The sequence below is a fragment of the Polypterus senegalus genome, chromosome 17 (genome assembly GCF_016835505.1).
Source record: "Polypterus senegalus isolate Bchr_013 chromosome 17, ASM1683550v1, whole genome shotgun sequence".
NCBI classification, from domain to species: domain Eukaryota; kingdom Metazoa; phylum Chordata; class Cladistia; order Polypteriformes; family Polypteridae; genus Polypterus; species Polypterus senegalus.
Genome location: NC_053170.1, coordinates 72,445,764 through 72,468,780, shown reverse-complemented (window position 1 = coordinate 72,468,780; position 23,017 = coordinate 72,445,764). Strand labels below are relative to the sequence as shown.

The 23,017-nt window shown below is 38.9% G+C and overlaps 1 protein-coding gene and 1 long non-coding RNA gene across 4 annotated transcripts in view; one reads left to right on the top strand and one right to left on the bottom strand.

Moving 5' to 3' along the window:
- LOC120517560 (potassium voltage-gated channel subfamily KQT member 4-like) overlaps positions 1-2,842 on the bottom strand; it is a 191,037-nt gene extending 188,195 nt beyond the window's left edge. For all 3 annotated transcript variants that reach the window (XM_039739960.1, XM_039739961.1, XM_039739962.1), the window contains exon 1: positions 1,650-2,842. In XM_039739960.1, the coding sequence (XP_039595894.1) occupies positions 1,650-1,948 (299 nt within the window). In that variant the 5' untranslated portion in view covers positions 1,949-2,842. The remainder of the gene's footprint in view (positions 1-1,649) is intronic.
- On the top strand, positions 2,022-20,542 carry LOC120517561. Its single transcript, XR_005631055.1, has 3 exons — positions 2,022-2,096; positions 14,706-14,856; positions 19,911-20,542. It is a non-coding gene; the product is annotated as an uncharacterized LOC120517561 (long non-coding RNA).
- The last annotated feature ends 2,475 nt before the right edge of the window (positions 20,543-23,017 follow it).

The following is a 23,017-nucleotide window of genomic DNA, read 5'->3' as shown; positions in this document are numbered from 1 at the left end:
CTCCCTTTTTAGTACAATTTAGTTTATATGAAAGAGTTATAATCTTTAGAACAATGAAAACAAGCACATTGTCACTGGACCGTAATTTCTCTGAAATAATTATTAATAAAGTTACCAGGCATTTAATCACTTTGATCAAAGTAAACGAAAGCTGGCATGTCTGCAGTTTTTGCAGTTTTCCACCTGCATGCGACTCTCTGGTGTATGACAGACACGAGCGACAGCTGGTCCAACTTTAACGGTGTTTGAGTTTCCAACTTCTTCCCAGTTGTGCAATGAATATTTTAGAGTGGTCAGAAAATTGAGAACAACACAACTAAATAAACTAAATTTGTCCCTTTTTCGTGAAAACAAACAGTTAACGAACAGTTTGCAGAATATATCTTTTTTATTTATCTGAATTATTTACCGGAACAAAAACTCCGAAAATATGCGTGAACGGAAATGCAGGAACTGAAATAGATAGATAGATAGATAGATAGATAGATAGATAGATAGATAGATAGATAGATAGAATTCCAAAAGAACAGCTGAGCTCACGAAGTGGAGAAGCGACGACAGCGAATCCCCGCGGGAGTGTGACGAGCGCACGCAGGACATCAGCACGCCCAGTGTATTCGCTTTCAGCCACGTGCTCTGCTAGGGACACATTTTGAATCTCAGCAATCTCTTCACGATCAGGAAAGCTCAAATTACGCTTATTCACCTAGCAATTTTTAAACAAAAATTACAACATGAAGCTTTTCAGCAGGATATGCCACAGAAGATAAAAGCCAGCACTGAACAATTTCATCAGTTATGAAGTATAGGAAATCCGGTTTTAAATCCAAAGAAACTATAACCGGGTGTCATCGATGTCATTTAAATCACAAAAAAGAACTGAATCAGATGGAACACAAAAGAAAACTACTTGTTATCTCTTTTACTGTATGGACCATTTTATATATCATGATTCACAATGTCTACAAACCGTTCCTTTCGGGATTCTGAATTGGACGCATGGCTGGAGTTGTTGTTTAAACAAAGACTGAGATAATCAGCCGTTTAAACCCATTTGCTTTGGGTACTACACTGTATACGGGGTAATACCAGCTTGGGAACAAGGGCTTCAAACGCATTTTACCGAACAGTGTGGAAGTAAACAAAAGACTACTAAGAAGAGGAAAGGCTAAACGTGGCTGTAAAAAGTACAGTTTTGATTCACTATGGGATTGTGACTGTGTGCTCACGTGCACTCGGTAAAACTGTCAGCTGATTTCAAAGTTATTAGCCGTTCAGTCAATGTCAGCAGCTGAGGTGTACTTGATATTAATACTGCCACATGACTCAGGCTGCATTGTCTGCCCTGCGTTTGATACACTTTGTACCTAACACGCACCTTAATGATTTATGTTCCTTCTGCGTGCCTGGAGAGTACTGATTAAACAAATAATGCAGAGTCAAAGACGGCTCTTCAAGACGACCACATAAAACGGTTAGTAACCACGATGGGCTTCTTAGATTTCGTACCAGATATTAAACTCTTCTGAGCGTACTAGCTGAAATAAAAGCCCTCAGCTATAACACACGAATACGGAGACAGTTTCATCCTTTTAACAATACACTTTTTACCCCAACACCCCTGGCGAGGATCCCTTCGGAAAACTTACATGAATGCATGGTAGATGAACGCCCAGCCCCGGGGTCGCTCCAGTACGTTGTACAGGCAGTTCTGGAGCCTACGGTAGCGTTTACTGGATGCAGAGTTCACAGCCCTCCCTCCAGGGGGCGTAGGTAAAGGGGTCCCAAGCAGACCTGTGCGGGTGTGTTGACCGCGCTCCGGAGAAGACGGCTCGCTTCTTTCTGTATGGACCGCCGTCAGCGCCACGAACTCCACTCGCCTGTCGCCGCTGCCTCCAGTAGGGGAGAGCATCCTCGTGCCGCCGTTGTTGGAAGAGCTTCCCACCATACCGTTTTAACAAAATTAATATTTCGATTTTCCTTTCCTTTTTTTTTTTACTTCAGTGTCCTATTCAAAGTAGGGTCATTGTCCGGTAATGTACGCCTTAGTTGCTGTGCTCGAAACACAATGAGGCCATTCCAATGACTGTCGCTCTGTAAGTAACTTTCATCTGTTTTTACAGAATTGTCTGCTTTTTAAAACAGCCTCAATTTCTCGTTCTCGCAGTGCCAGTTTTATAACATAAGAGGAGCACTTTGGCAACCTGAACTACAAACCTTTGTGAGGCGAACTCTTTAGGAAATTCGCTTTCTGCACTTTTTCATTCTCTGGGACATTTTTTTCTTTCGACTTTTCCGACTACTTTAAGAGTTCATAAAAGGTCAGATACTGGGTACACAGGAATTCCACCGATAGAAAATCTGAATCAGACACAAAGAAATGATGACATATCTGTTAATCCTCATATTAATTACAATCTAAAACACTGCATTCACATAAAGTCCGCTGTGTTGCTCAAAACTTTACAGTCATTTTTATACGGTAGCCCGACTTGCTTAATTCCATCTCGCATTTGTTTCTCAATTTGCTTCCATCGTCATCGTCAACGCTGTCTCAGGGGAGCAGTTTTTAAAACACTATTTTTGAGCCTTTAGAAGAAACTTTTCTTGGACGAGCGTTGCTTTTAAATCTGTCGGGGGATGCCGCTGGGTTCCTGGCAAAGCTTCTGAGATGGGGGCCCTGAAGTCCTCGCCGCTTCTCGTTCAATGGGGATCTGCTTCGCTTCACGCAGCTATCTGCGATAACAGTTCCTAACAGAGCAAGTTTACATGGCATCAAGCGGCTGGTTAATGTCAGCAAAGTGGAGAGATGGTCCCTGTGGTGGAGGAGCTGACTGGCTCGCTCGCCTCCCCCCAGCTCTCTCTCTCTCTCTCTCTCTCTGTTTCTCTCACACACATTCTCTCTCTCTCTCGCTCCATTGCTCGCTCACTCGCTCTCTCTTTCCTTCGGGGATTTGTTCACAAATCACAACCCCCAACTGGCTTGCACCTGCTGTTTGCTTACAACCGTACCTTTTTTTTTAGCTTTATGATTTGATAACCAAGGATCGAGGAGTCGCAGTATCGAAGCGCTTCACACTGGCAAATCAGGAGCAGAATGTTCCCAGATAGACCATTTGTTTTTCGGGGGACCTCCGCAATAAGAGATACATGCAGTGCTCCAGAAATGAAAGGTTAATACACGCCAATTATTTTAATCAGAGATATACTCCCGTGTCATCAATGATGGATCATCATGTTATGAAAAAGAAAAAAAAAAAGTTTTTACTTTTTTAGTTTTGCGCAAATAGGCAATACGCTGGTCTCCTTCCTTTACAAGTCATAAATGAAGCAATCGCGCAGCATTCGTCCATTACGTTTAGCCTTTAACTATGCATCGTCATTGTAGCTTCAAATGAATAAGTCACCTAATACCATTTCTTCACTATAAATATGCCCATTGTGGGAGTGTGGATGAATGGGCACTGTAACGAACTGCTGAAAATAGCTTCTCCAGTACATTAATCTAGACCAGCTTCTTCTAGACACGGGTGCAATTTGTAATACATTTCTTCATGGTGTACCAGGCCATCGCAGAGCCTAGCAAACGAATGTGGTTCAGTTATACTAATTAATTTCAAGAAACTAATTTATGGGTTTTTTCAGATTTCAATAACTTTGTCCTAATATTTAAACCCTTAAAATATGTACCAATGCTTTCCTTAAAAAAATGTACAGACGCCTTCTTATTAGTATATGATTGCTTGGGCCAGTGGTGTCAGCTGAAGAATAAATCCGGGTTGAATTTTGAGGAGATTATGGATCACATGGGGAAGTCAGAAAGGAGAACTTGATTTCAGGGTAACACCAGGAGAGCTGGGATCTCTGTTAGCTGCTACAAAATATGCAATTGCCATCGCATTTCCAGTCATTAAGGTAAAATATTTACATAAATCGATTCATTTTTAATTTGTACAGTTCAGTTTATAGGAGAGGAGACTGAGATTATCTTTGCAGTACTACAAGACAGGGACTGATCCTGGACTGGATGCCAGTCTGTTGTAAAGTATTCTTGGGCACTTAAGATGGGTGTGTCTCGAGTTACCAGCTAACCTAATCTGCACGTTTTTTGGAATAAAAACCAGAGGACATGCAATCTCCAGTCAGGCAATGATGAGTCCAGATACTGTATGAGCTGTTTTCTGAAGTTATGAGGCAGTAATGTTAACCACTGCAACACAAACATAATTGCACAGAGAAGCAATATATTTCAAATGATACATTTCTTTAACATCCAGTAATAGTCACTAAGGTTTAATTATATAGCTAAACCAACTGATTTTCATCTGCAAAATTTATCAATTATATTGAGATTATTGGTAAGACTCATGTGACTGTTCTAGCCTTCAATGCTCTGAAGCCACATCAGTCAGAGTCAGTGCTGACAGTAGATGGTGAATGACAGTGTTTGTTCCTTATACTTAAAAAAAATAAATAACTGAAGGGACTGATCTTTCTAATATTCATTTTCTAAACTCATTTATCCAGAGTAAATGGATCACCAGGATGCTGTAAAGTATTCCAGCAATCATTGGGCACAAGGCAGGAAAATGTCAGATTTACTTTATGTGTCTGAGTAGACTACACCTAATGCATTTGGTCAACTCTCATTTGATTTTGCCACATGTCTTGTATTCTGCACTAGTCAGCTGGGCCAAAGCTGTTATGATTTGTTCAATTTCAGATTTCTTTTCTCCTAAAACACATTTTTTTAGAACATAAATATATGTGGGGATATGGGTTTTAGATCTTTTCTGTATGGTGTCCTTGTATTATGTTTCATGAATGTAATGATTCATTCATTGTTTTGTTTTGCATTTGGGCAGTGCCATGATTCCTGTTATTGGCATGCTGCTCCCGGATGCCACAGAATGTCGTTTCGGATGTCACCTTGTCACCTGGTGTCATCAGTAGAGCCCTATAAATACAGCACAACGACTCATTCCATATTCAGGATTTGGTTAATAGAACTATCAACCTTAGCATGTATTTCTTTCTTGAATTTCTAATTTCCAATCTTACTGTTTTCTCTCTCACTTTGCTTTCTGGTAATCGATCACACTTTGGTAGAAAAAAGTTTTATCTTTAAGGTTTAATTTTTGGTTTTGACTACATTTAATCTTCTGGTCCTCTTCTTGCCCTCGGGTAGAATAAATGCAAATCAGAACAGGGATTTCTGTATTGAAGGTCTTCCTAATTGATAATATTTACTTTATGCTTTGAAGTGAATTTCTATTAGTATGAGGTAATTATTTTCCTAAAATTATTCAAATAACATAAAATATATTTCTGAACTAGTCACAGTGAGGATGATACCTCTGTATTTGCTTTAATTAGTTTTTGCAGTTGTGGCAAGACCTGGAAAGAAACATAGCAAAAGTCATAATCTGAAAGGATCACATTTTTTCATTTTAACTGATTAATGTCTCCTAAAATTCAAAAACAGATTAGATAGATAGATAGATAGATAGATAGATAGATAGATAGATACTTTATTAATCCCAAGGGGAAATTCACATAATCCAGCAGCAGTATACTGATACAAAGAAACAATATTAAATTAAATAGTAATAAAAATGAAAAAAATAAAAATAAAATGAATGTTAGCATTTACTCCCCCGGGTGGAATTGAAGAGTCGCATAGTGTGGGGGAGGAACGATCTCTTTAGTCTGTCAGTGGAGCAGGACAGTGACAAAAGTCTGTCACTGAAGCTACTCCTCTGCCTGGAGATGACACTGTTCAATGGATGCAGTGGATTCTTCATGATTGACAGGAGTTTGCTTAGTGCCTGTCGCTCTGCCACAGATGTTAAACTGTCCAACTTTACTCCTACAATACAGCCTGCCTTCTTAACAAGTATGTCCAGTCGTGAGGCGTCTTTCATCTTTATGCTGCCAACCCAGCACACCACCGCGTAGAAGAGGGCACTCGCCACAACCATCTGGTAGAACATCTGCAGATGTTGAAGGATGATTAATGTGGATTGTGTAAAACATTTTGTTAAATGGAATGTACAGAGTCTAGTCTACTATGCCTCCAACTGTAACATTACCAAAGTGTTCTAGAAAGTTGATTCTGTTCATCAAGATATATTTTTTTGCTGATATGTTTCATCACTCATCCAAGTGACTTCCTCAGTCTCAGTTGACTGCAGGTTTCTCCAACCTTATAAACAGTACCTTGGCCTAATGACCGAACTAGCACCATTGACTAACAATGAGCCATGTGATCAGTGATATGCAAATTGTCCATTGATCAATGGCCATGAGTACCATTCACAGAGAGCTGAGGAATGGCTGCAGTCACCACATTGTAACATGGTGAAAGATGTGTACCCTTAGGCCCCCTCCTCAGTTCAGAGATGGTCGTTTCTGAAAGCCAGAAGTCTACGTGACCATCATCATCAGGTCCTTCCATGAAAACCCTAAATACAAAGAGGACTGTTTGACTTATGTTAGGTAGATTGCCCAGAGGGGACTGGGCGGTCTCTTGGTCTGGAACCCCTACAGATTTTATTTTTTTCTCCAGCCTTTGGAGTTTTTTTTGTTTTTCTGTCCACCCTGGCCATCGGACCTTACTCTTATTCTATGTTAATTAATGTTGACTTATGTTTATTTTTTATTGTGTCTTCTATTTCACTATTCATTTTGTAAAGCACTTTGAGCTACATTTTTTTTGTATGAATATGTGCTATATAAATAAATGTTGATTGATTGATTGATTGTTCCTTTTTCACGTAAATGGCCTCTTTGACTCCTCGGTCAAAGCAGCGTTCCTCCCTGTCCAGGATGTGCACATCTTCATCACTGAAATAGTGACCACTGTCCTGTAGATGTCAAAAGACTGTGGAGTCCTGGCCTGACGAGGTAGCTCTTCTTCAGCCCATTGTTAGTCAATGGTGCTAGTTTGGTCATTAGGCCAAGGTACTGTTTATAAGGCTGGAGAAACCTGCAGTCTACTGAGATTGAGGAAGTCTCTTGGATGAGTGATGAAACATATCGGAAAAAAAACTATGTCCAGGTGAACAGAATTAACTTTCTAGAATGTCCTTACCTGGATTATTGAGCATGCATCAAGACATTACCAAAGTGTATTTATTATGTTCCTCCAAAGCTACATAGTAAGTTATTTGATTGGGCTCTGAGGTCTAATATGTTTGACCACCTGGGAGTGTCACAAATTCTAGGAAACCTCAAGAGATATTTAAAATGGGAAAATATGCAAAAAAACACCAGGAAATATATTGTGAGTTTTTCTGTAGGGCAAAATCCTCTCAGGTTCTCCATGTAAGTTTGTTGCAACCTGTTCTTAGCCTTTCAAATTCATGGGAGACACACTCGATGGGCTTTATCATCGATTTCTCTCCTTCTGATGGCCACTCAACTATTTGTGTAATTGCCAATCATTTCTTCAAATGTGCACATTTCATTTTACTTAAGAAACTCTATTTGGCTAATAAATTAGCACTAATCTTTATTTCCAATATATTGCTTTGCCAGCTCTACTATATCAGATCATGGCCATCAGTTTATTTCTAAGTTTTGAAAGGTGTTTTTTGATAATATGCGATGTACAGTAAATATGACCTCAGGATATTATCCTCAAGCCAATGGACAAACAGAAAGGTATAATCAAGACCCTAAGAAATTCTTTAGATGTTTAAGCAGTTTATGTCAGTCTAATTGAATTGATTTCCTGCTGTTGGCAGAATTTGTGAGAAATGTTCTTTATCATTCAACAATTATAATGTCTAAGATTAATTGCTTGTATGGTTTTAGTCCTCGTGGATCTTCCATCAGTTACATCCTTAGTTCTTAATGTAGCTAAATATCTTAACTCTTTTGAAGATTATGTCGCTGCTGGTTTAGTAAATTTGATAATGGTGGGCTAAATTGCCTCAGAGTTTTGTAGACCATGAAAAGAGGTCAGCTCCAGTAAACGAGGCAAAAAATATGTCTGGAAATACATGATATCTGCCTAAAGGTACTGTCCTGTAAACTGGCAATGGGTTATATAGACTCTTAGGTCATCAGAAGGTGAGTGGGACTAGTTTCTTATGGGCTAGCTTTGCCCATCCACTTTAAGATACATTATACATGTCATGTTTCCTGGTTAAAATGTCTGAGTTGTAGTCTATATTATTTTAATAAGACTCCTCCTCCCCAGGTGTATTTGGATGGTTCTGAAGAATTCCAGATTCAGTCCAGTTTAGATTCTCCTTCCCGGAATAAAGAGGTCAAGTATGTTGTGCACTGGAAAAATTATGGCTTAGAGGACCACCCTAGGATTGATTTCAATGACATTAATTAATCTTATCTACTTTCTAGGTTTCATAAATGGTTCCCCAAAAGCCTAATGGGCATGTTTGGAGAGTGCGTTATAGTCAGGGGGCCCTGTTATGAATATAATTTCTTTTGAAATTTTTAAGGCTTTTCTGAGGCTATAAAAATCACTAAGGTGTTGTTAATGGAGTTTATAAACTCTGGGAATTTTTTTTGTGTGGTTATTTTGTTGATTGGGACCTTCGTTTAAAAATGGACTTATATTTAATATCTTTTTGGACACCATTTTTTTAGTCTGTTTGGCTGCCATTTTGTGGCTTCAGTTGTCAAGATGCAGGTCCTGGTATCTTGGGTCATGACCTCAAGGATCATGACATCGGGATAATTGGTGAGGGTTTAAAAGGTCATCTCGTTGGCCGTTTTGTGTCTAAGATTAGAAGAAACCTGATGACTTACTTTATTTGTTATTTTGCTTACTGGTTATTGAAACAAAGCTCTGCCTTTTGACTCTGATTTTTAATTTATGATTGGGCTCAGACATTTGAGTGTTTATCTTCTAGTCCCTACATTTCTTGCGTGGGGCCTGTCATTTGCTCCATTACTTGACAGAACACCAACTTTTCTTCTGAATAATGACGCAAAGAATCCTGTCTGTCATGAACTGGAGTCAGAATCATAATGAGATTGGGTTTTGAAGCCCCAAAAGGCATAACTGAAAGGCCAGGCCTCCTATGAATGCCTGGAAAAGGCCTTACCCTAAGGGGCCTAATCTAAGCTCTACCGGCCTGCCTCAAGCCTTAAAGTTTAAAAGAGGAATTAGGCCTCAAAAATATTCCTAAAATATATCAAAAGCCATACAAGAAGAGGATGACCAATAAAACTTTGGCTTGCACAGATAAGGACAACAAAGAATCTTTATCAATAAAAGGTTTTATTGTGAAAAATTACAAAACAGCAAAGAAGCTCAAAGGAACAGAAAAGGGGCACCTTGAGTTGCCAAATGGCAATCCAAAGGCAAATAAGTTCCAATACACAAATCCAATAACAAAATCTAATAAAAAGTCCAAAAAACAAAAACCAGAAAAAAACAAAACAGAAATTCAAATAAAAAGCATGGTATTCACCATAACTCCAACAGACTTCAATGTGTCATGTCTGAGCTCTCCTATGGCGTTGACCTAATTAACCAAAGACGAAACTGAACATGTTAGCCAGACTGAATAATTTTGCATCCTGGTTAAAAATGTACTTTTGACTGCTTTAGAATTTCCACTACATTTAAACAGCATTTTTGAATATTTTAAACATTCCCTAGTTTATACTCTACTTGACTTATATGACTTTCCGGTATATTGGATCCCCACGGGGCCGACTGTATCTTGTCATGGTCAAACTGATGCCATCTGTTTCAGGAGTCCCAATGGCCAAAAAAACTCTGCTCCTCTATCCTGAATCAAGTTTTGAGACAACTCTTCTAATCTTATCAGTCATACATGAAGTGACACGTGGCATATACAGAACTTCAGAGTAGACCACCTATCTTTAAATTCACATTGCAGAACTGGCAGCCTTTTCTTACATACAGTATTCCATTTGTTCCAACATGAACAGTAACAATGACATCTATCCCTGCTACTGTATGGCCAAACACTTCCAGGGAGGTCTCTCACCTGTGTGCCCAGGAGGCAACACACCAAATAAGACCCCCTGTCTTGAGTTTCAATCCTTCAATGAAAGAGTCTCCCACTATTCCCTGATTCTGGGAGCTGGATTTGAGGTGACCAGATTATTTTCCTCATCCCTGCCTACCACCTCAGAGTTTTAAGAGTCACCATCCACCTCCACCATTCTATATAAACAACTTTTCTCTTTTTACCCTATATTTATTAACATTATGCCTTAAAAATGGCATTAAAAAAGGACTGTATACTTCTAAAGCTTATAACAGAGCATAACATTCTGAAACCTGCTCAAAGCAGGATAGCAGGGCAGGAACAAACCCTAGATGGGAATGGTAAGGGAAACTTTGTGTGTATTATCGTTATGCGTTATTTTTTTTATATTCTTTTCTATGCAAATAAGAATTCTTGCCAGTTGTATCCAAGATGGAGACAAGGAAATCACATGATCAACTGTTCACTCAATCAATCAACATTTATTTATATAGTACATTTTCATACAAAAAAATGTAGCTCAAAGTGCTTTACAAAATGAAGAATAGAAAAATAGAAGACACAATAAAAAATAAACATAAGTCAACATTAATTAACATAGAATAAGTAAGGTCCGATGGCCAGGGTGGACAGAAAAAACAAACAAAAAAAAAAACTCCAAAAGCTGGAGAAAAAAAATAAAATCTGTAGGGCTTCCAGACCAAGAGACCGCCCAGTCCCCTCTGGGCAATCTACCTAACATAAATCAAACAGTCCTCTTTGTATTTAGGGTTTTCATGGAACTGTTAAGTCTTGCATTAATTGTATTATCCATACAGTGTAATTCTTATCCAAATAAGGAATATGGTGTGAGATTGATACTATTCTCTTTATCTTGATTGGTGTAGTACTAGGGTGTTGTACCGTGTTAGCCATTATGGATGCAATGAGAAGTCAAGCAAAATGACACCTTTTATTGACTAACTAAAAAGATAGATAGATAGATAGATAGATAGATAGATAGATAGATAGATAGATAGATAGATAGATAGATAGAAAGAAATGCATCACAAATAAAAAGGTAGTTTGGAAAAGTATACTGAAAAGTGGTAGTTGTTAAATTGTGTTTCTGTTTCAGTGAGTAAGTACCTGATATTCATGAAAGTGGAATCTCTGAAAATCTTGGCATTGCTTTCCCATTTTTACTTTAGACACTTGAGCTTTATGCATGCTGCTTCCTTTCTTTATGACTCTTAAAGGAAAGACCCTTATATTTTAATGAAATATGTAGAATTAGTCTATGTTAACTGTCTCAGTAAGATTAATTACCTCCATGTAAAAGGAGGTTTGGTGAATGAGTCAAGAATTTGTAATCAAATGAGATTCAAAATTTGATTCTACGATGTTCATAACATAAGAAAAAGCTTGATTTTACCCTGGTGTTTGTATTTGTCTATGAAAGACCCACCTTGTGCTTACTGCCCCACTGGCTTTCATAAAAAGACACTGGTGATACCATATCTTACCCATATCACTGGCATACGAGTCATACCAGTCTTTGTTTCGAGAAAATACCTCCAGATAGACAATGTTTTTAGTAAAAACTTCAAGCCTTGCCTTCCGTTGCTGATGTGTTTCCACCTGCACGTTGTTGAGCTGAGCTGATTCCTTCATTTCAAATTTTTGTCTCTTCATCTGTGTCATTAGCTCAACGTTGTTATTGCATTGGCATTTGTTGCACACAGGTCTTTCGTAGCAAGTTCCAAAAAAATGTAAAAGTGCATGCATGCACTATCTAGTGGCTGTGGTTCAGAATGAGCAGAGAAGACTGCTCCACATACACACACACACACACACACATTTAGTTTATATATGTCTAATATATACAGTATATCTATTGTAAAGAGACAAAGGCACAATATAAAGGGTCTGGGATACCCAAACACAAACCCTGCATACTGAAGTTACGCAAAAGGCATAAAATAAAACACGTGTTAAAGTGCAAGATTGAAACTTCATAAAATTCAGACAGTCTGCTCAAGATCGTGTTGCTTTCTCTTATGTTGGAGTTTTGGGCAGAAGAGGTGGGTCCAGGTGGTCTGACCCTGGAAGTGAAATCAGAGTGGGAGAGGTGTCAATTTTCCCCTTTCCAGAGACAAGGAAGTTGAAGAGAGAACATTATTAGACAGTGTCTCTTTATGTCTTGGTGATAAATTATACCTAAATCGTTAGATTATTGTCCAAGCACACATGTGTGACTATATATATATATATATATATATATATATTTTTCTTCTTCTTCTTTTGGCTGCTCCCATTAGGAGTTCCCATAGCGGATCATCTTCTTCCATATCTTCCTGTCCTCTGCATCTTGCTCTGTCACACCCATCACCTGCATGTCCTCTCTCTCCACATCCATAAACCTTCTCTCAGGCGTTCCTCATTTCCTCTTGCCTGGCAGCTCTATCCTTAGCATCCGTCTCCCAATATACTCAGGATCTCTCCTCTGCACACATCCAAACCAACACAATCTTGCCTCTCTGACTTTGTCTCCCAACCATCCAACTTGAGCTGACCCTCTAATGTACTCATTTCTAATCCTATCCATCCTTGTCACACCCAATGCAAATCTTAACATCTTTAACTCTGCTACCTCCAGCTCTGTCTCCTTCTTTCTGGTCAGTGCTGCCGTCTCCAACCCATATAACAAAGCTGGTCTCACTACTGTCCTCTAGATCTTCCCTTTCACTCTTGCTGATAACTGTCTGTCACAAATTACACCTTACACTCTTCTCCACCCATTCCACCCTACCTGCACTCTCTTCCACAATCCACATTACTCTGAATTGTTGATCCCAAGTATTTAAACTCATCCACCTTCACCAACTCTACTCCCTGCATCCTCAGCATTCCACTGACGTCCCTTTAATTTACACACATGTATTCTGTCTTGTTCCTACTGACCTTCATTCCTCTCCTCTCTAGAGCATATCTCCACCTCTTCAGGGTCTCCTCAGCCTACTCCCTACTATTGCTACAGATCACAATGTCATCAGTAAATATCATAGTCACAGGCACTGCTGTCTAATCTCGTCTGTCAACCTGTCCATCACCATTGCAAATAAGAAAGGGCTCAGAGCCGATCCCTGATGTAATCCCACCTCCACTTGGAATGCATCTGTCACTCCTACAGCAGACCTCACCACAGTCATACTTCCCTCGTACGTATCCTGTACAACTCTTACATACTTCTCTGCCACTCCCGACTTCATCATACAATACCACAACTCCTCTCAAGGCACCCTGTCATATGCTTTCTCCAGGTCCACAAAGACACAATGCAACTCCTTCTGCCTTCTCTATACTTCTTCATATATAATAACTAATGCCATAGGTTAGGTCTAATTACAGAAAGAAAATGTCAGATGCACTTCTGGACCAGAAATGCTTGTCTCAGAGGTGTCCTTTGAAATTAATGCAAAGGGAAAGACATTACATGCCACCTTCTAATAAGGGAGCTTCCTGCTTTTTATAAAGAGTAAGTTGTTAAATTAAAATTAATGGTGTTCTACAAAATATGCTTAATGCATGTAACATTTAGGACTTTAGAAAAATGCTTTTTTAATTATTACGGTGGCATTAAAGAAGTATGAATTCTCCTGAAGGACACTGTTCATAATATCATTATATTTACAGCTGTTGTAGTATGTGTAATCTTTTTTGGCATTTTGCTGTGATACTTTGATTTTTGACACAACTTCAGCAGAAGAATCTCCTTGTAGCTCCAAGGCTGTGTGATTATGTAGAATTCAGTGTGGACAGGTTAACATCTTCTCATCAAGATGATGAGACAAAAGCACCTCATAATATACAGGGGTAAGCTTACATTACTGATAATCCAAATAGTTTGGGGTTGTCAAGCAGCAAGCGCCTATCCTAGTGGCACTTAGTGTGTGAAAGGTAGCAATCCAGGCAGGACATAAGTCTATCACAGGACAATCTGGTCATCCATCCATCCATTTTCTAACCCGCTGAATCCGAATACAGGGTCACGGGGGTCTGCTGGAGCCAATCCCAGCCAACACAGGGCACAAGGCAGGAACCAATCCTGGGCAGGGTGCCAACCCACCGCAGACAATCTGGTCAGCACAGTCTCATTTATTTTTTTTTTTTTTATTTTTTTTTATTTATTTATTTATTAATTTTATTACAATCAATACATAGCAATCAAGTTTTACAAAAAAAAAAAGAATTATGCTAAGAACAGATCGATCCCCACCCTTGAGAGAGAGAGCAAGCCAAACGGTGTAAAATTTAAGGCTTTTAAAAATACCTAAATCAACAAATTCTCTGTGCTTTATAAAATCATTTCAAAATATTACTGATTAGATCCTGCCATGTTTTGAAAAAAGTCTGCACAGATCCTCTAACTGAGTATTTGATTTTTTCCAATTTTAAATAATATAACACATCAGTTTCCCACTGACTTAAAAGAGGAGAGTTTGGGTTCTTCCAGTTTATCAGAATAAGTCTGCGTGCCAACAGTGTAGTGAATGCAATCAACAGTCTCATTTATTTACATACGTTTACAATCCAACTCATCAATGTAATGCCAACAGATGAATCTAACAAGTAAATCTTTGTTATGTGGGAATAAAATCGTAGTGTCCATAAAAACAAATAACTAAGATGACCATCACAGTTCACTTTCTTCCATTTTTCCTGTGGCAGCACGCGGAGTTGGACTACCAGACCATCATGGCAACAGTAATAGGTTCCAGCTACCCCTGGAGAATTCCCACATGCTTCCAGGGCAAACAAGATATAGAATCCTTCCAGCATCTCCTGGATCTGCACCTGGGACCAAAGTGGACAATGAAGGGTAAAGACCAATAGGAGATGTTCAGGGGGGCTATTATCTATATTTCACAAATGACCTCAACAACTGTTCTTGATTAGCAGTTCCACTTTGAACTTCTCAGCCTAGCTAATATATTGTATCCAGGAATACTGTACAGAAATGTCATTAAGAATACCATACACTTGCTATCTGTTTCTTTCAGAAAAGAGCTCATGAATGTAGGCGAGGATGATGATACTGTATAGACTGGTTGACTGATAAATCAAAATAATTGTCCTAAGACGATTCTCCTGTTTACCACTACAACAATCCTGTGCAGCTGATTTTGCATTCAGTGTTAACCTCAAGTATATGAACACAACTATTGCACCATAAATGCAAAGTTTGAATGGCACACAGCAATGGCGCCATAACCTCATGCTCTTGTAATATCTTCCCCAAATACCTGTAGCTTTTACATTCCTAAGCTTTTGTCATATCCAAAAACCACATAAAGACAAGATCATCAAATTCTCATAAGCCCTCAAAGCATTAATACAATAAATTCTAATCCTGCCCTATGTCCAGGACAATATTTGCTTGTTTCTCCTGGACCTGAAGTTACATTTTCAGACAGAGTCTACTTTCCAGATACTTTCCTGAGTAGAGCTCACCACCAAGTGGTAAACAGTTAACAGCTCAGCACCTCTCCTTACCTGAGGTTATAGTCTGAAATCCAATTACATAACTTTGAAGTTGATCCGTGATCGTTGGCTAAAGACACTTTGGTACCAGATGCATTTCTGAGCAATATTATGTTTGCCTATTATAGGCAATCCATGAGTAACACAGAAATCAAATGATAATTTACCATTCTGAATCAGATTAGGCAGGCTGCTCTAACACTTAACCTCCAGGTATCTTCATCATTCATCATTCCACAGGAGAGCAATGAAGTCTTTTAATAGGAGTGTGGAAGGTAGTATCCTTTCAAGCACTAAATCCAGGGTTTGTAAAAAGACTATATATTCCAAATAGTTAATAGGCATATACATGAACACTGTGTTCAGAGGTTTATTCTCTGTAGCCTGTAATTTAAATGAGGAAACATTTTATTCCAACAGTATAAACTCCAAATGTACAGCATATAGCAGAGGGGCTTTAAGTAACCTTTCACAAACCCCCCCTCAAGTCTCTCCCAAATTTGAATATATTTAGTTTGCATTTTTCAAACTCCTTGACAATCTCTGGATCCTTCAACTCTAGAGAAGTTGTGTTCCATGTCCCAAGATGCAGTTTCTGTAGCTAAGGTCTTTTATTCCTATAGATCTGTCTGGTTCAACCTTATACTTCACACTTCAACTTGTAGTTCATGTTCCCACATGGTACGTCCATATTTTTCTGTCTGAATCCATTTGAACGCTTTGTCAGTCATCCTTCCACTAGGCACACTGGACTTCTGGACTATTGGACTTCACTTTTCCATTGTGAATAATTTTGATTCGACTGATTTCTGCACGGAGAGAAGGAAATTTTTTTATTCCTAAAGGAATATTGCAGCCAGAATTGATCATTTTTGTATCTGGTATTCACCTCTCGTTGGATGCAGTGAAAACCAAGAAAAAGCTCAGTTTTGTTTGAGTGCACTTCACTGTTGTTTATGAGATTTTCCATCCATCCATCCATTTACTAACCCGCTGAATCCAAACACAGGGTCACGGGGGTCTGCTGGAGCCAATCCCAGCCAACACAGGGCACAAGGCAGGAACCAATCCTGGGCAGAGTGCCAACCCACCGCAGGACACACACAAACACACCCACATACCAAGCACACACTAGGGCCAATTTGGAATCGCCAATCCACCTAACCTGCATGTCTTTGGATTGTGGAAGGAAACCGGAGCGCCCGGAGGAAACCCACACAGACACGGGGAGAACATGCAAACTCCACGCAGGGGACCCGAGAAGCGAACCCAGGTCTCCTAACTGCGAGGCAGCAGCACTACCACTGCGCCACCGTGCCGCCCGAGATTTTCCAGAAAATGTTTATTTAACAGTATTTTATCAAAAGTGCGCATTTTGGGTGTTGTGAACATATGACTAAATATCTGTTTATGCAAGATAAATAATCAGGGTTTTTTAATGGATATTTTGATATTGGGGGTTCCTGTTTTTCATTTTTGGTCCTCATTGTATCAGAAAATTTGTTGTCTCTATTCTCCATGAAAATATGAAATTCTAAGTTATTTCTGTCCATCCTTTTGTCCAAACAACAGGAGGAAAGTTAAGGTTAGGTTAAGGTTTCTTTACTTGCCATTTGTGCATAAAACCGACAGTCAAAGCACATTGGAATTCTTGTGCAGAGCTTTTTCAGAATCATCATAGTAAACATTTAAAAAGAAAAAAAGTACAAAACAATAAAACAATATAAATACATAATATTAATTATACCAATACTATACAAAATTGTGGTAATATCTACACAAAGAAATACAATTATATTGCACAGTTTAAATATTTCACATTTATCACTCGTCATTTACATGACAAGTGAAGTGAGGTAGTGTGAGGTTATTTCACATGTTCAGTAATTTGTTTTGCCATCAGTCTGACTGTGGCGGGGAAAAAGCTATTGAAAAACCTTGTTCTGTGAGTGATGATGCTGTCCGCTCTGCTGTGTCTCAGATTATACATCCAGTTTTTGTATCTGAGCAGAAAGTGAGCTGGATGGAGCGAGTCCCTGATAATTCCCTCTGCTCTTTTCCGATAGCGATGTGCATCCATGGAGTCCATAGAAGGAAGTTTTGTACCCATGATCCTCTCCGCAATCTTTATGACTCTTTGCAAAGCCTTCCTCTCTGCCTGTGTGGTGTTTCCATATCAGACAGTGATGCTTGCGGTGAGAATACTCTCTATCAATCCTCTGTAGGCCTGGGTGAGAGGGCGATGGTTCAGGTCAGCTTTCCTGAGCAGCCTAGTGAAATAAAGCCTTTCCTGGGCTTTTTTCACTCTGGCTGTGGTGTTAACAGTCCAGCTCAGGACTGATGTAACCTGCAGTCCCAGGAATCTGTGGATGTCGGCCCTCTCCACCTAAGTCCCTTTGATGATAAGAGGCTGTAGATGGGGAGGATTCTTCCTAAAGTCCAGTATTATTTCTTTGGTCTTGTCTGTGTTGGGGATGAGTTCATTCTCCTCTCCAATAGACAAGAATGTGGTTTACCAGGGTACTGTACCCTGACTCGTTCGAGCAAACCCCCGATAAGCCCAAGGATGGTGGTGTCATCATCATATTTAATGACGATGGCATTATCCTGGGTGGAGGCTTAAGTGTACAGGGTGAAGAGTTTGGGGCTGAGGCAGCAGTCCTATGTGGATCCTGTGCTGACTGTGAGCTCATTAGTGACCTGTTTTTCCTGCTGTTGTGATGTGAGATTTTGCATATAACTTGATAAATGTTTTGTATGTCTTTATTTATAATTTAGGCAAACCAAGTGGTGAGAGATATTCATGTTTGCACCCCCCCCCTTTTTTATGACGGTCTCTTTGTAATTTTATGACAGGATTTGGGGGGATGTGTCTTAAACCAGTTTGAGTATTTCACTGCTAAAGTCTTTGTCTCATCCCCCACACAAAACCAGGTTAGCTTAACATATGGTCTTGTGTGGGGGTTGAGGTGTTAAATGTACTATTTCTCTCATTGGTCTGAGGTATGGCTGTTTGGAATTGGCTTGTCTCAGAGGCCTTTAAGTACCATGATGTCCTATTGGTTCTAGGAATTGGAGAGAACATCTATAAATGTATTTGCTCAATCACATTCCCTCTCTCTAACCAACATATGATGAAGAAACATCTCTCTTGCTAACCTGTGATGATGAAGACAACACAATGAAGAGCACAGCTCAGCAGCCATATTGAACAGACATGTGGCTGAAAGCTGAGCACCAACGATGCCTTAACTAGAGACATTTTAAGTAACTGCAAGTCTGTGTGCCACCTGAATTACACATCACCATTTAATCAGGTTGTATGGCTGCCAATATTCAAATGTACTTTGCATTTTGTTATTATTTATGAATATTATCAGTAATACATTATTTTATGTGTAACTTAACTCCTGCTTGTCCTTTTACTACATCTAATTACCTGAGGTTATAGATATAGAAGGGAAGGTGGGAAGAAGTTATATAAAATAATATCTTATAAACAGTGGTAAGTCTGTGAGTTTAGGCATTCTAAGGCTGTATATTAATAATACAATAGGGGAAAATAGAGCAATACATATATTACTCTACCGATAAAACACCTGCTAATTAACTTCTTTTCAATTAATTTTAATTGACTTGTTCTTGAAGACTTAGACTCCTTGTTTCTTTTTTCCCTAATTAACAGCCAAACAATAATAACATACAAAATGAACCAAAACATGACCAGCAAACTGTGTCAATCATACAATATCTGTAAGTAAAGGAAGGTGAAGGTCTCAGGAATGTTGGTCTGCTCAGGTCCTCAAAACACTTTAACAGAGCTATTAGAAAATAGAAAATCAACAATTTCAGAAATGTCTGCTAATGCACCACGGGAGCAGCAACAAGCCATGGAATTAATTAATGAACAGAATCAGCACCTCATTAAGCAGCTGGTTGGAATGAAATTGGTTGGCGTTTGAGGCCCTGACTTAGTTGGTTTGCTGTTGGCTCACTCACTTCACATTTCATTTTTGTTTGGGTCCCGTTTAAAGAAAGCAATGAAGCAATTCAGAGGAACGATGAAGAAATCCAGTGAAACTAATCTTAAAAAACAAGTAAATTAAAATGAATTTAAAAGATGTTAATTAGCAGCAAAAACAAGTCACTAATTAAGAAAGCAGTTAGAATAAAAACCTGCAGCGATTGCAGCTCTCTTGGACCAGAGTTGGGTACCCCTGTTGTAGTCTATAAGACTCTCAGCAACTTTCTGATGCATTTATTTTAGAAAGCCTGATGATTCTTCAAGATGCAGACCTTGCATTCATACATCACTACTGGCCAGACCAAGGCTTTCATTAAACACAGCTTTGTGGTGCTGCTGACTGACTTGTTTTTCTCTATATATTTCAGCTTAATCATCACTGTCATTCCCATGGCCCATCTCAACTTCACCACACCTGCAGAGACAGCATCCTTTGTTCTCCTCCTTGACTGCACATGCCTCCATTCTCCATGACTGAAAGTTCTTCATCATTACTTTCATTTTTGTTGCACTGATCAGTATGACATACTCTTCTGAAGCCCTTTCAACTCAGCACACCAACTCTTGTAGTTATTTTGGCGACACAGACAATAAAACAATGTCATCAGCCTACCTGAGATTACTGATGGTCTTCCCACCAATCCTGAATCCTCCAGAGAATCTTTTGAAAAATCATTTGAAGTGTGCAATAATACAAATGTAAGTTTTAGACTAAATCACTATTAGGAGATTGTACTTTGCACAAATGTGATTCATCTTATTTGCGCATATTAGTACCATTCAGGAAGCCATACCTGGAAGTCGGTGCCTCTTAATCCTCCCCCTGATTTCCAGCTCAAACAAACATTCTTTAAGATCATGTTTAATTCACAACTTGCATGTTTGTGGCTGCACTTTATCTATTGGCATCTTGGAGAATTAACATTTCTATGAAATCAATGTAGACCCCAGCAACACCTTTTACAGTGCACTATTGGAATTTATGTCATAATGCATGTTGTACAATGCATTGATGCGTCATCTGCTGGAATGACAAACGGAATGCATATGGCTGTGTTGTATGCCATTTGGTATAGGATTTGTACTGTTAATTCCTGTAATGCACCATCTGTTGGAATGACAAAGACAATGCTTTTTTTTTTAACTGCAAAGGTTTGTGATGTGCCATCTGTGTGAAAATAGAAATACAGCACCTGGCCAGAAACACAGATTAGTTCTGCAAAATGGAGGTTTCTTATTCCCTTTTAAACGAATAGATGAGCACACAGATATTGAAATAATGCTGGTTTCACTGCTACTCTTTAAACACTCAAGTTTAAATTTATTGTTAGTTGTACATAACATTGTTATACCTACTTAACCCAATTTAGGGTTGTGCGTTCTGTAGGCAATCCACAGCAGCATTGGGCACAAGACAGAAAACAGCCCTGGACATGCTTCACGGAGCCTAACTCACACATTGGGAAAATTCACAATCACCAAATCACCTAACAGGCAAATCTTTGGGGGTTGCTTGAGGAAGACAAGAACAACAGGAGGAAAGCCCACTCAACACAGGGACAAAGGTAATGAAAAATTCACACAAACAATAACTGGGTGTGCAATTCAACACCATATCTGTAGGATGTGTAGTAGGAATTATGACTTTAGACTAGGATCAAATTCCATTAATAATACTGTGTAACCATAAGCAAGGGTTCTCTTCATTTGCCTTTGCTTGAACTTGGAAAAACATAAGAAATACATGAAATTTTACGTCACCTGAGATAAAGGTGTCAGCCAAATCAGCGAATCAGTGGTACCACACTTGTACAATGACATTCTGTTGTGAGAAGTGCCTGATAATATTATACAATACAATACAGTTTATTTTTGTATAGCCCAAAATCACACAGGAAGTGCCACAATGGGCTTTAACAGGCCCTGCCTCTTGACAGCACCCCAGCCTTGACTCTCTGAGAAAACAAGGAAAAACTCCCAAAAAAACCTCGTAGGGAAAAATGGAAGAAACCTTGGGAAAGGCAGTTCAAAGAGAGTCCCCTTTCCTGGTAGGTTGGGCGTGCAGTGGGTGTCAAAAGAAGGGGGTCAATACAATACAATACACAGAACAGAACAATCCTCAATACAGCATAAAAATTAAAATTTTAGAAGTACGGAGCAGAATTTAACAGTAGATGATATCACATAACAAGATTTGGATATTTTTAGAGTCCTGGAGACCTCATCCATCAAGCTGCCTCCCCATTTGGCCATTTCACGGCTGAAAAGTTGCTCAGCCAGCCAATCCGATGAAAGGACTCCTTTGTCCCATGATTCCTGTGATCCTCCATCAGGGATGCCTTTACCACAGGCAGGCAAACAACTTAGCAGGTGGGCCGTGGCACCAATTGCCACATTTGAGTACTGAGAACAGAATAGGTGAGGGTTAGTAACAAATTATAACTATCATGTTACTTATGTTTTAGTGCTAATGACTAACAAAAAACATGCAGTGTGTACAGTTAATCAGCAGCTCTAGTCAGGATATGCTGAACTGAAGTAGTGAGTCTTCAGCCGAGATTTAAAGGCTGAGACTGAAGGGGCATCTCTTATGGAAGCAGGAAGACCATTCCACAGTTTAGGGGCCCTGTAACTAAAAGCTCGACCTCCCACTGTTATTTTATTAATCCTTGGAATCAAAACCAGACCGGCATCTTGAGATCTTAATGTGCGCTCAGTTTTGTAAGTCATGATAAGTTCAGACAAGTAAGCCGGACCTTGGCCATTTAATGCTTTATATGTTAAAAATTATGTGGTTAATATCCAGGATATGAAATGAATGGCTGAAGACGTGGCTGGGGGCGTGAGGTCAAAAGAAGAAAGGCATAACAATCACAATGTCAAAACCAAAGGGCGAGAGCAAATTCAAGAGTGAGTGAGGAAAAAAACAGGGTCGAAGTCACGAAAAAGACAAACGTAATACTAGCCTACTCAAAAAGAAAACTAACAAATATTAGGAAGGTTTTTTATTGCAGAAAATATTCACTGTACAATATCGACTAATACCGTACAGCGCCATACTTTATACTTGAAGTCTGGCATAGATCACGGTAGCCATGTGATTGGGAAGGGTGGAAAAAAAGTCATCTTGTCAAGAAATAAGAAAAAAAAAATAAATGACACAAAATGAAACAAGGAAAATATTAAACATTACAAAATAACTTAAATATACACATCCAAAAATGGAAAAGGATATTTATAGGATAGGATATTATAAAAGATACTTCATAATTAACAAATAAAAATACTGTAAATCCACACAATCACTACACATTCCTTGCATGTCTACCACAGTAGTAAAATACCAATAAACGACAATGAACGTAAACATTAAATAATAAATAAAATGTCATAACATACATATACACACATACATACATAGATAGATAGATAGATAGATAATAAAAGAAAATCTTGAGACAAGACTATTGTCAAG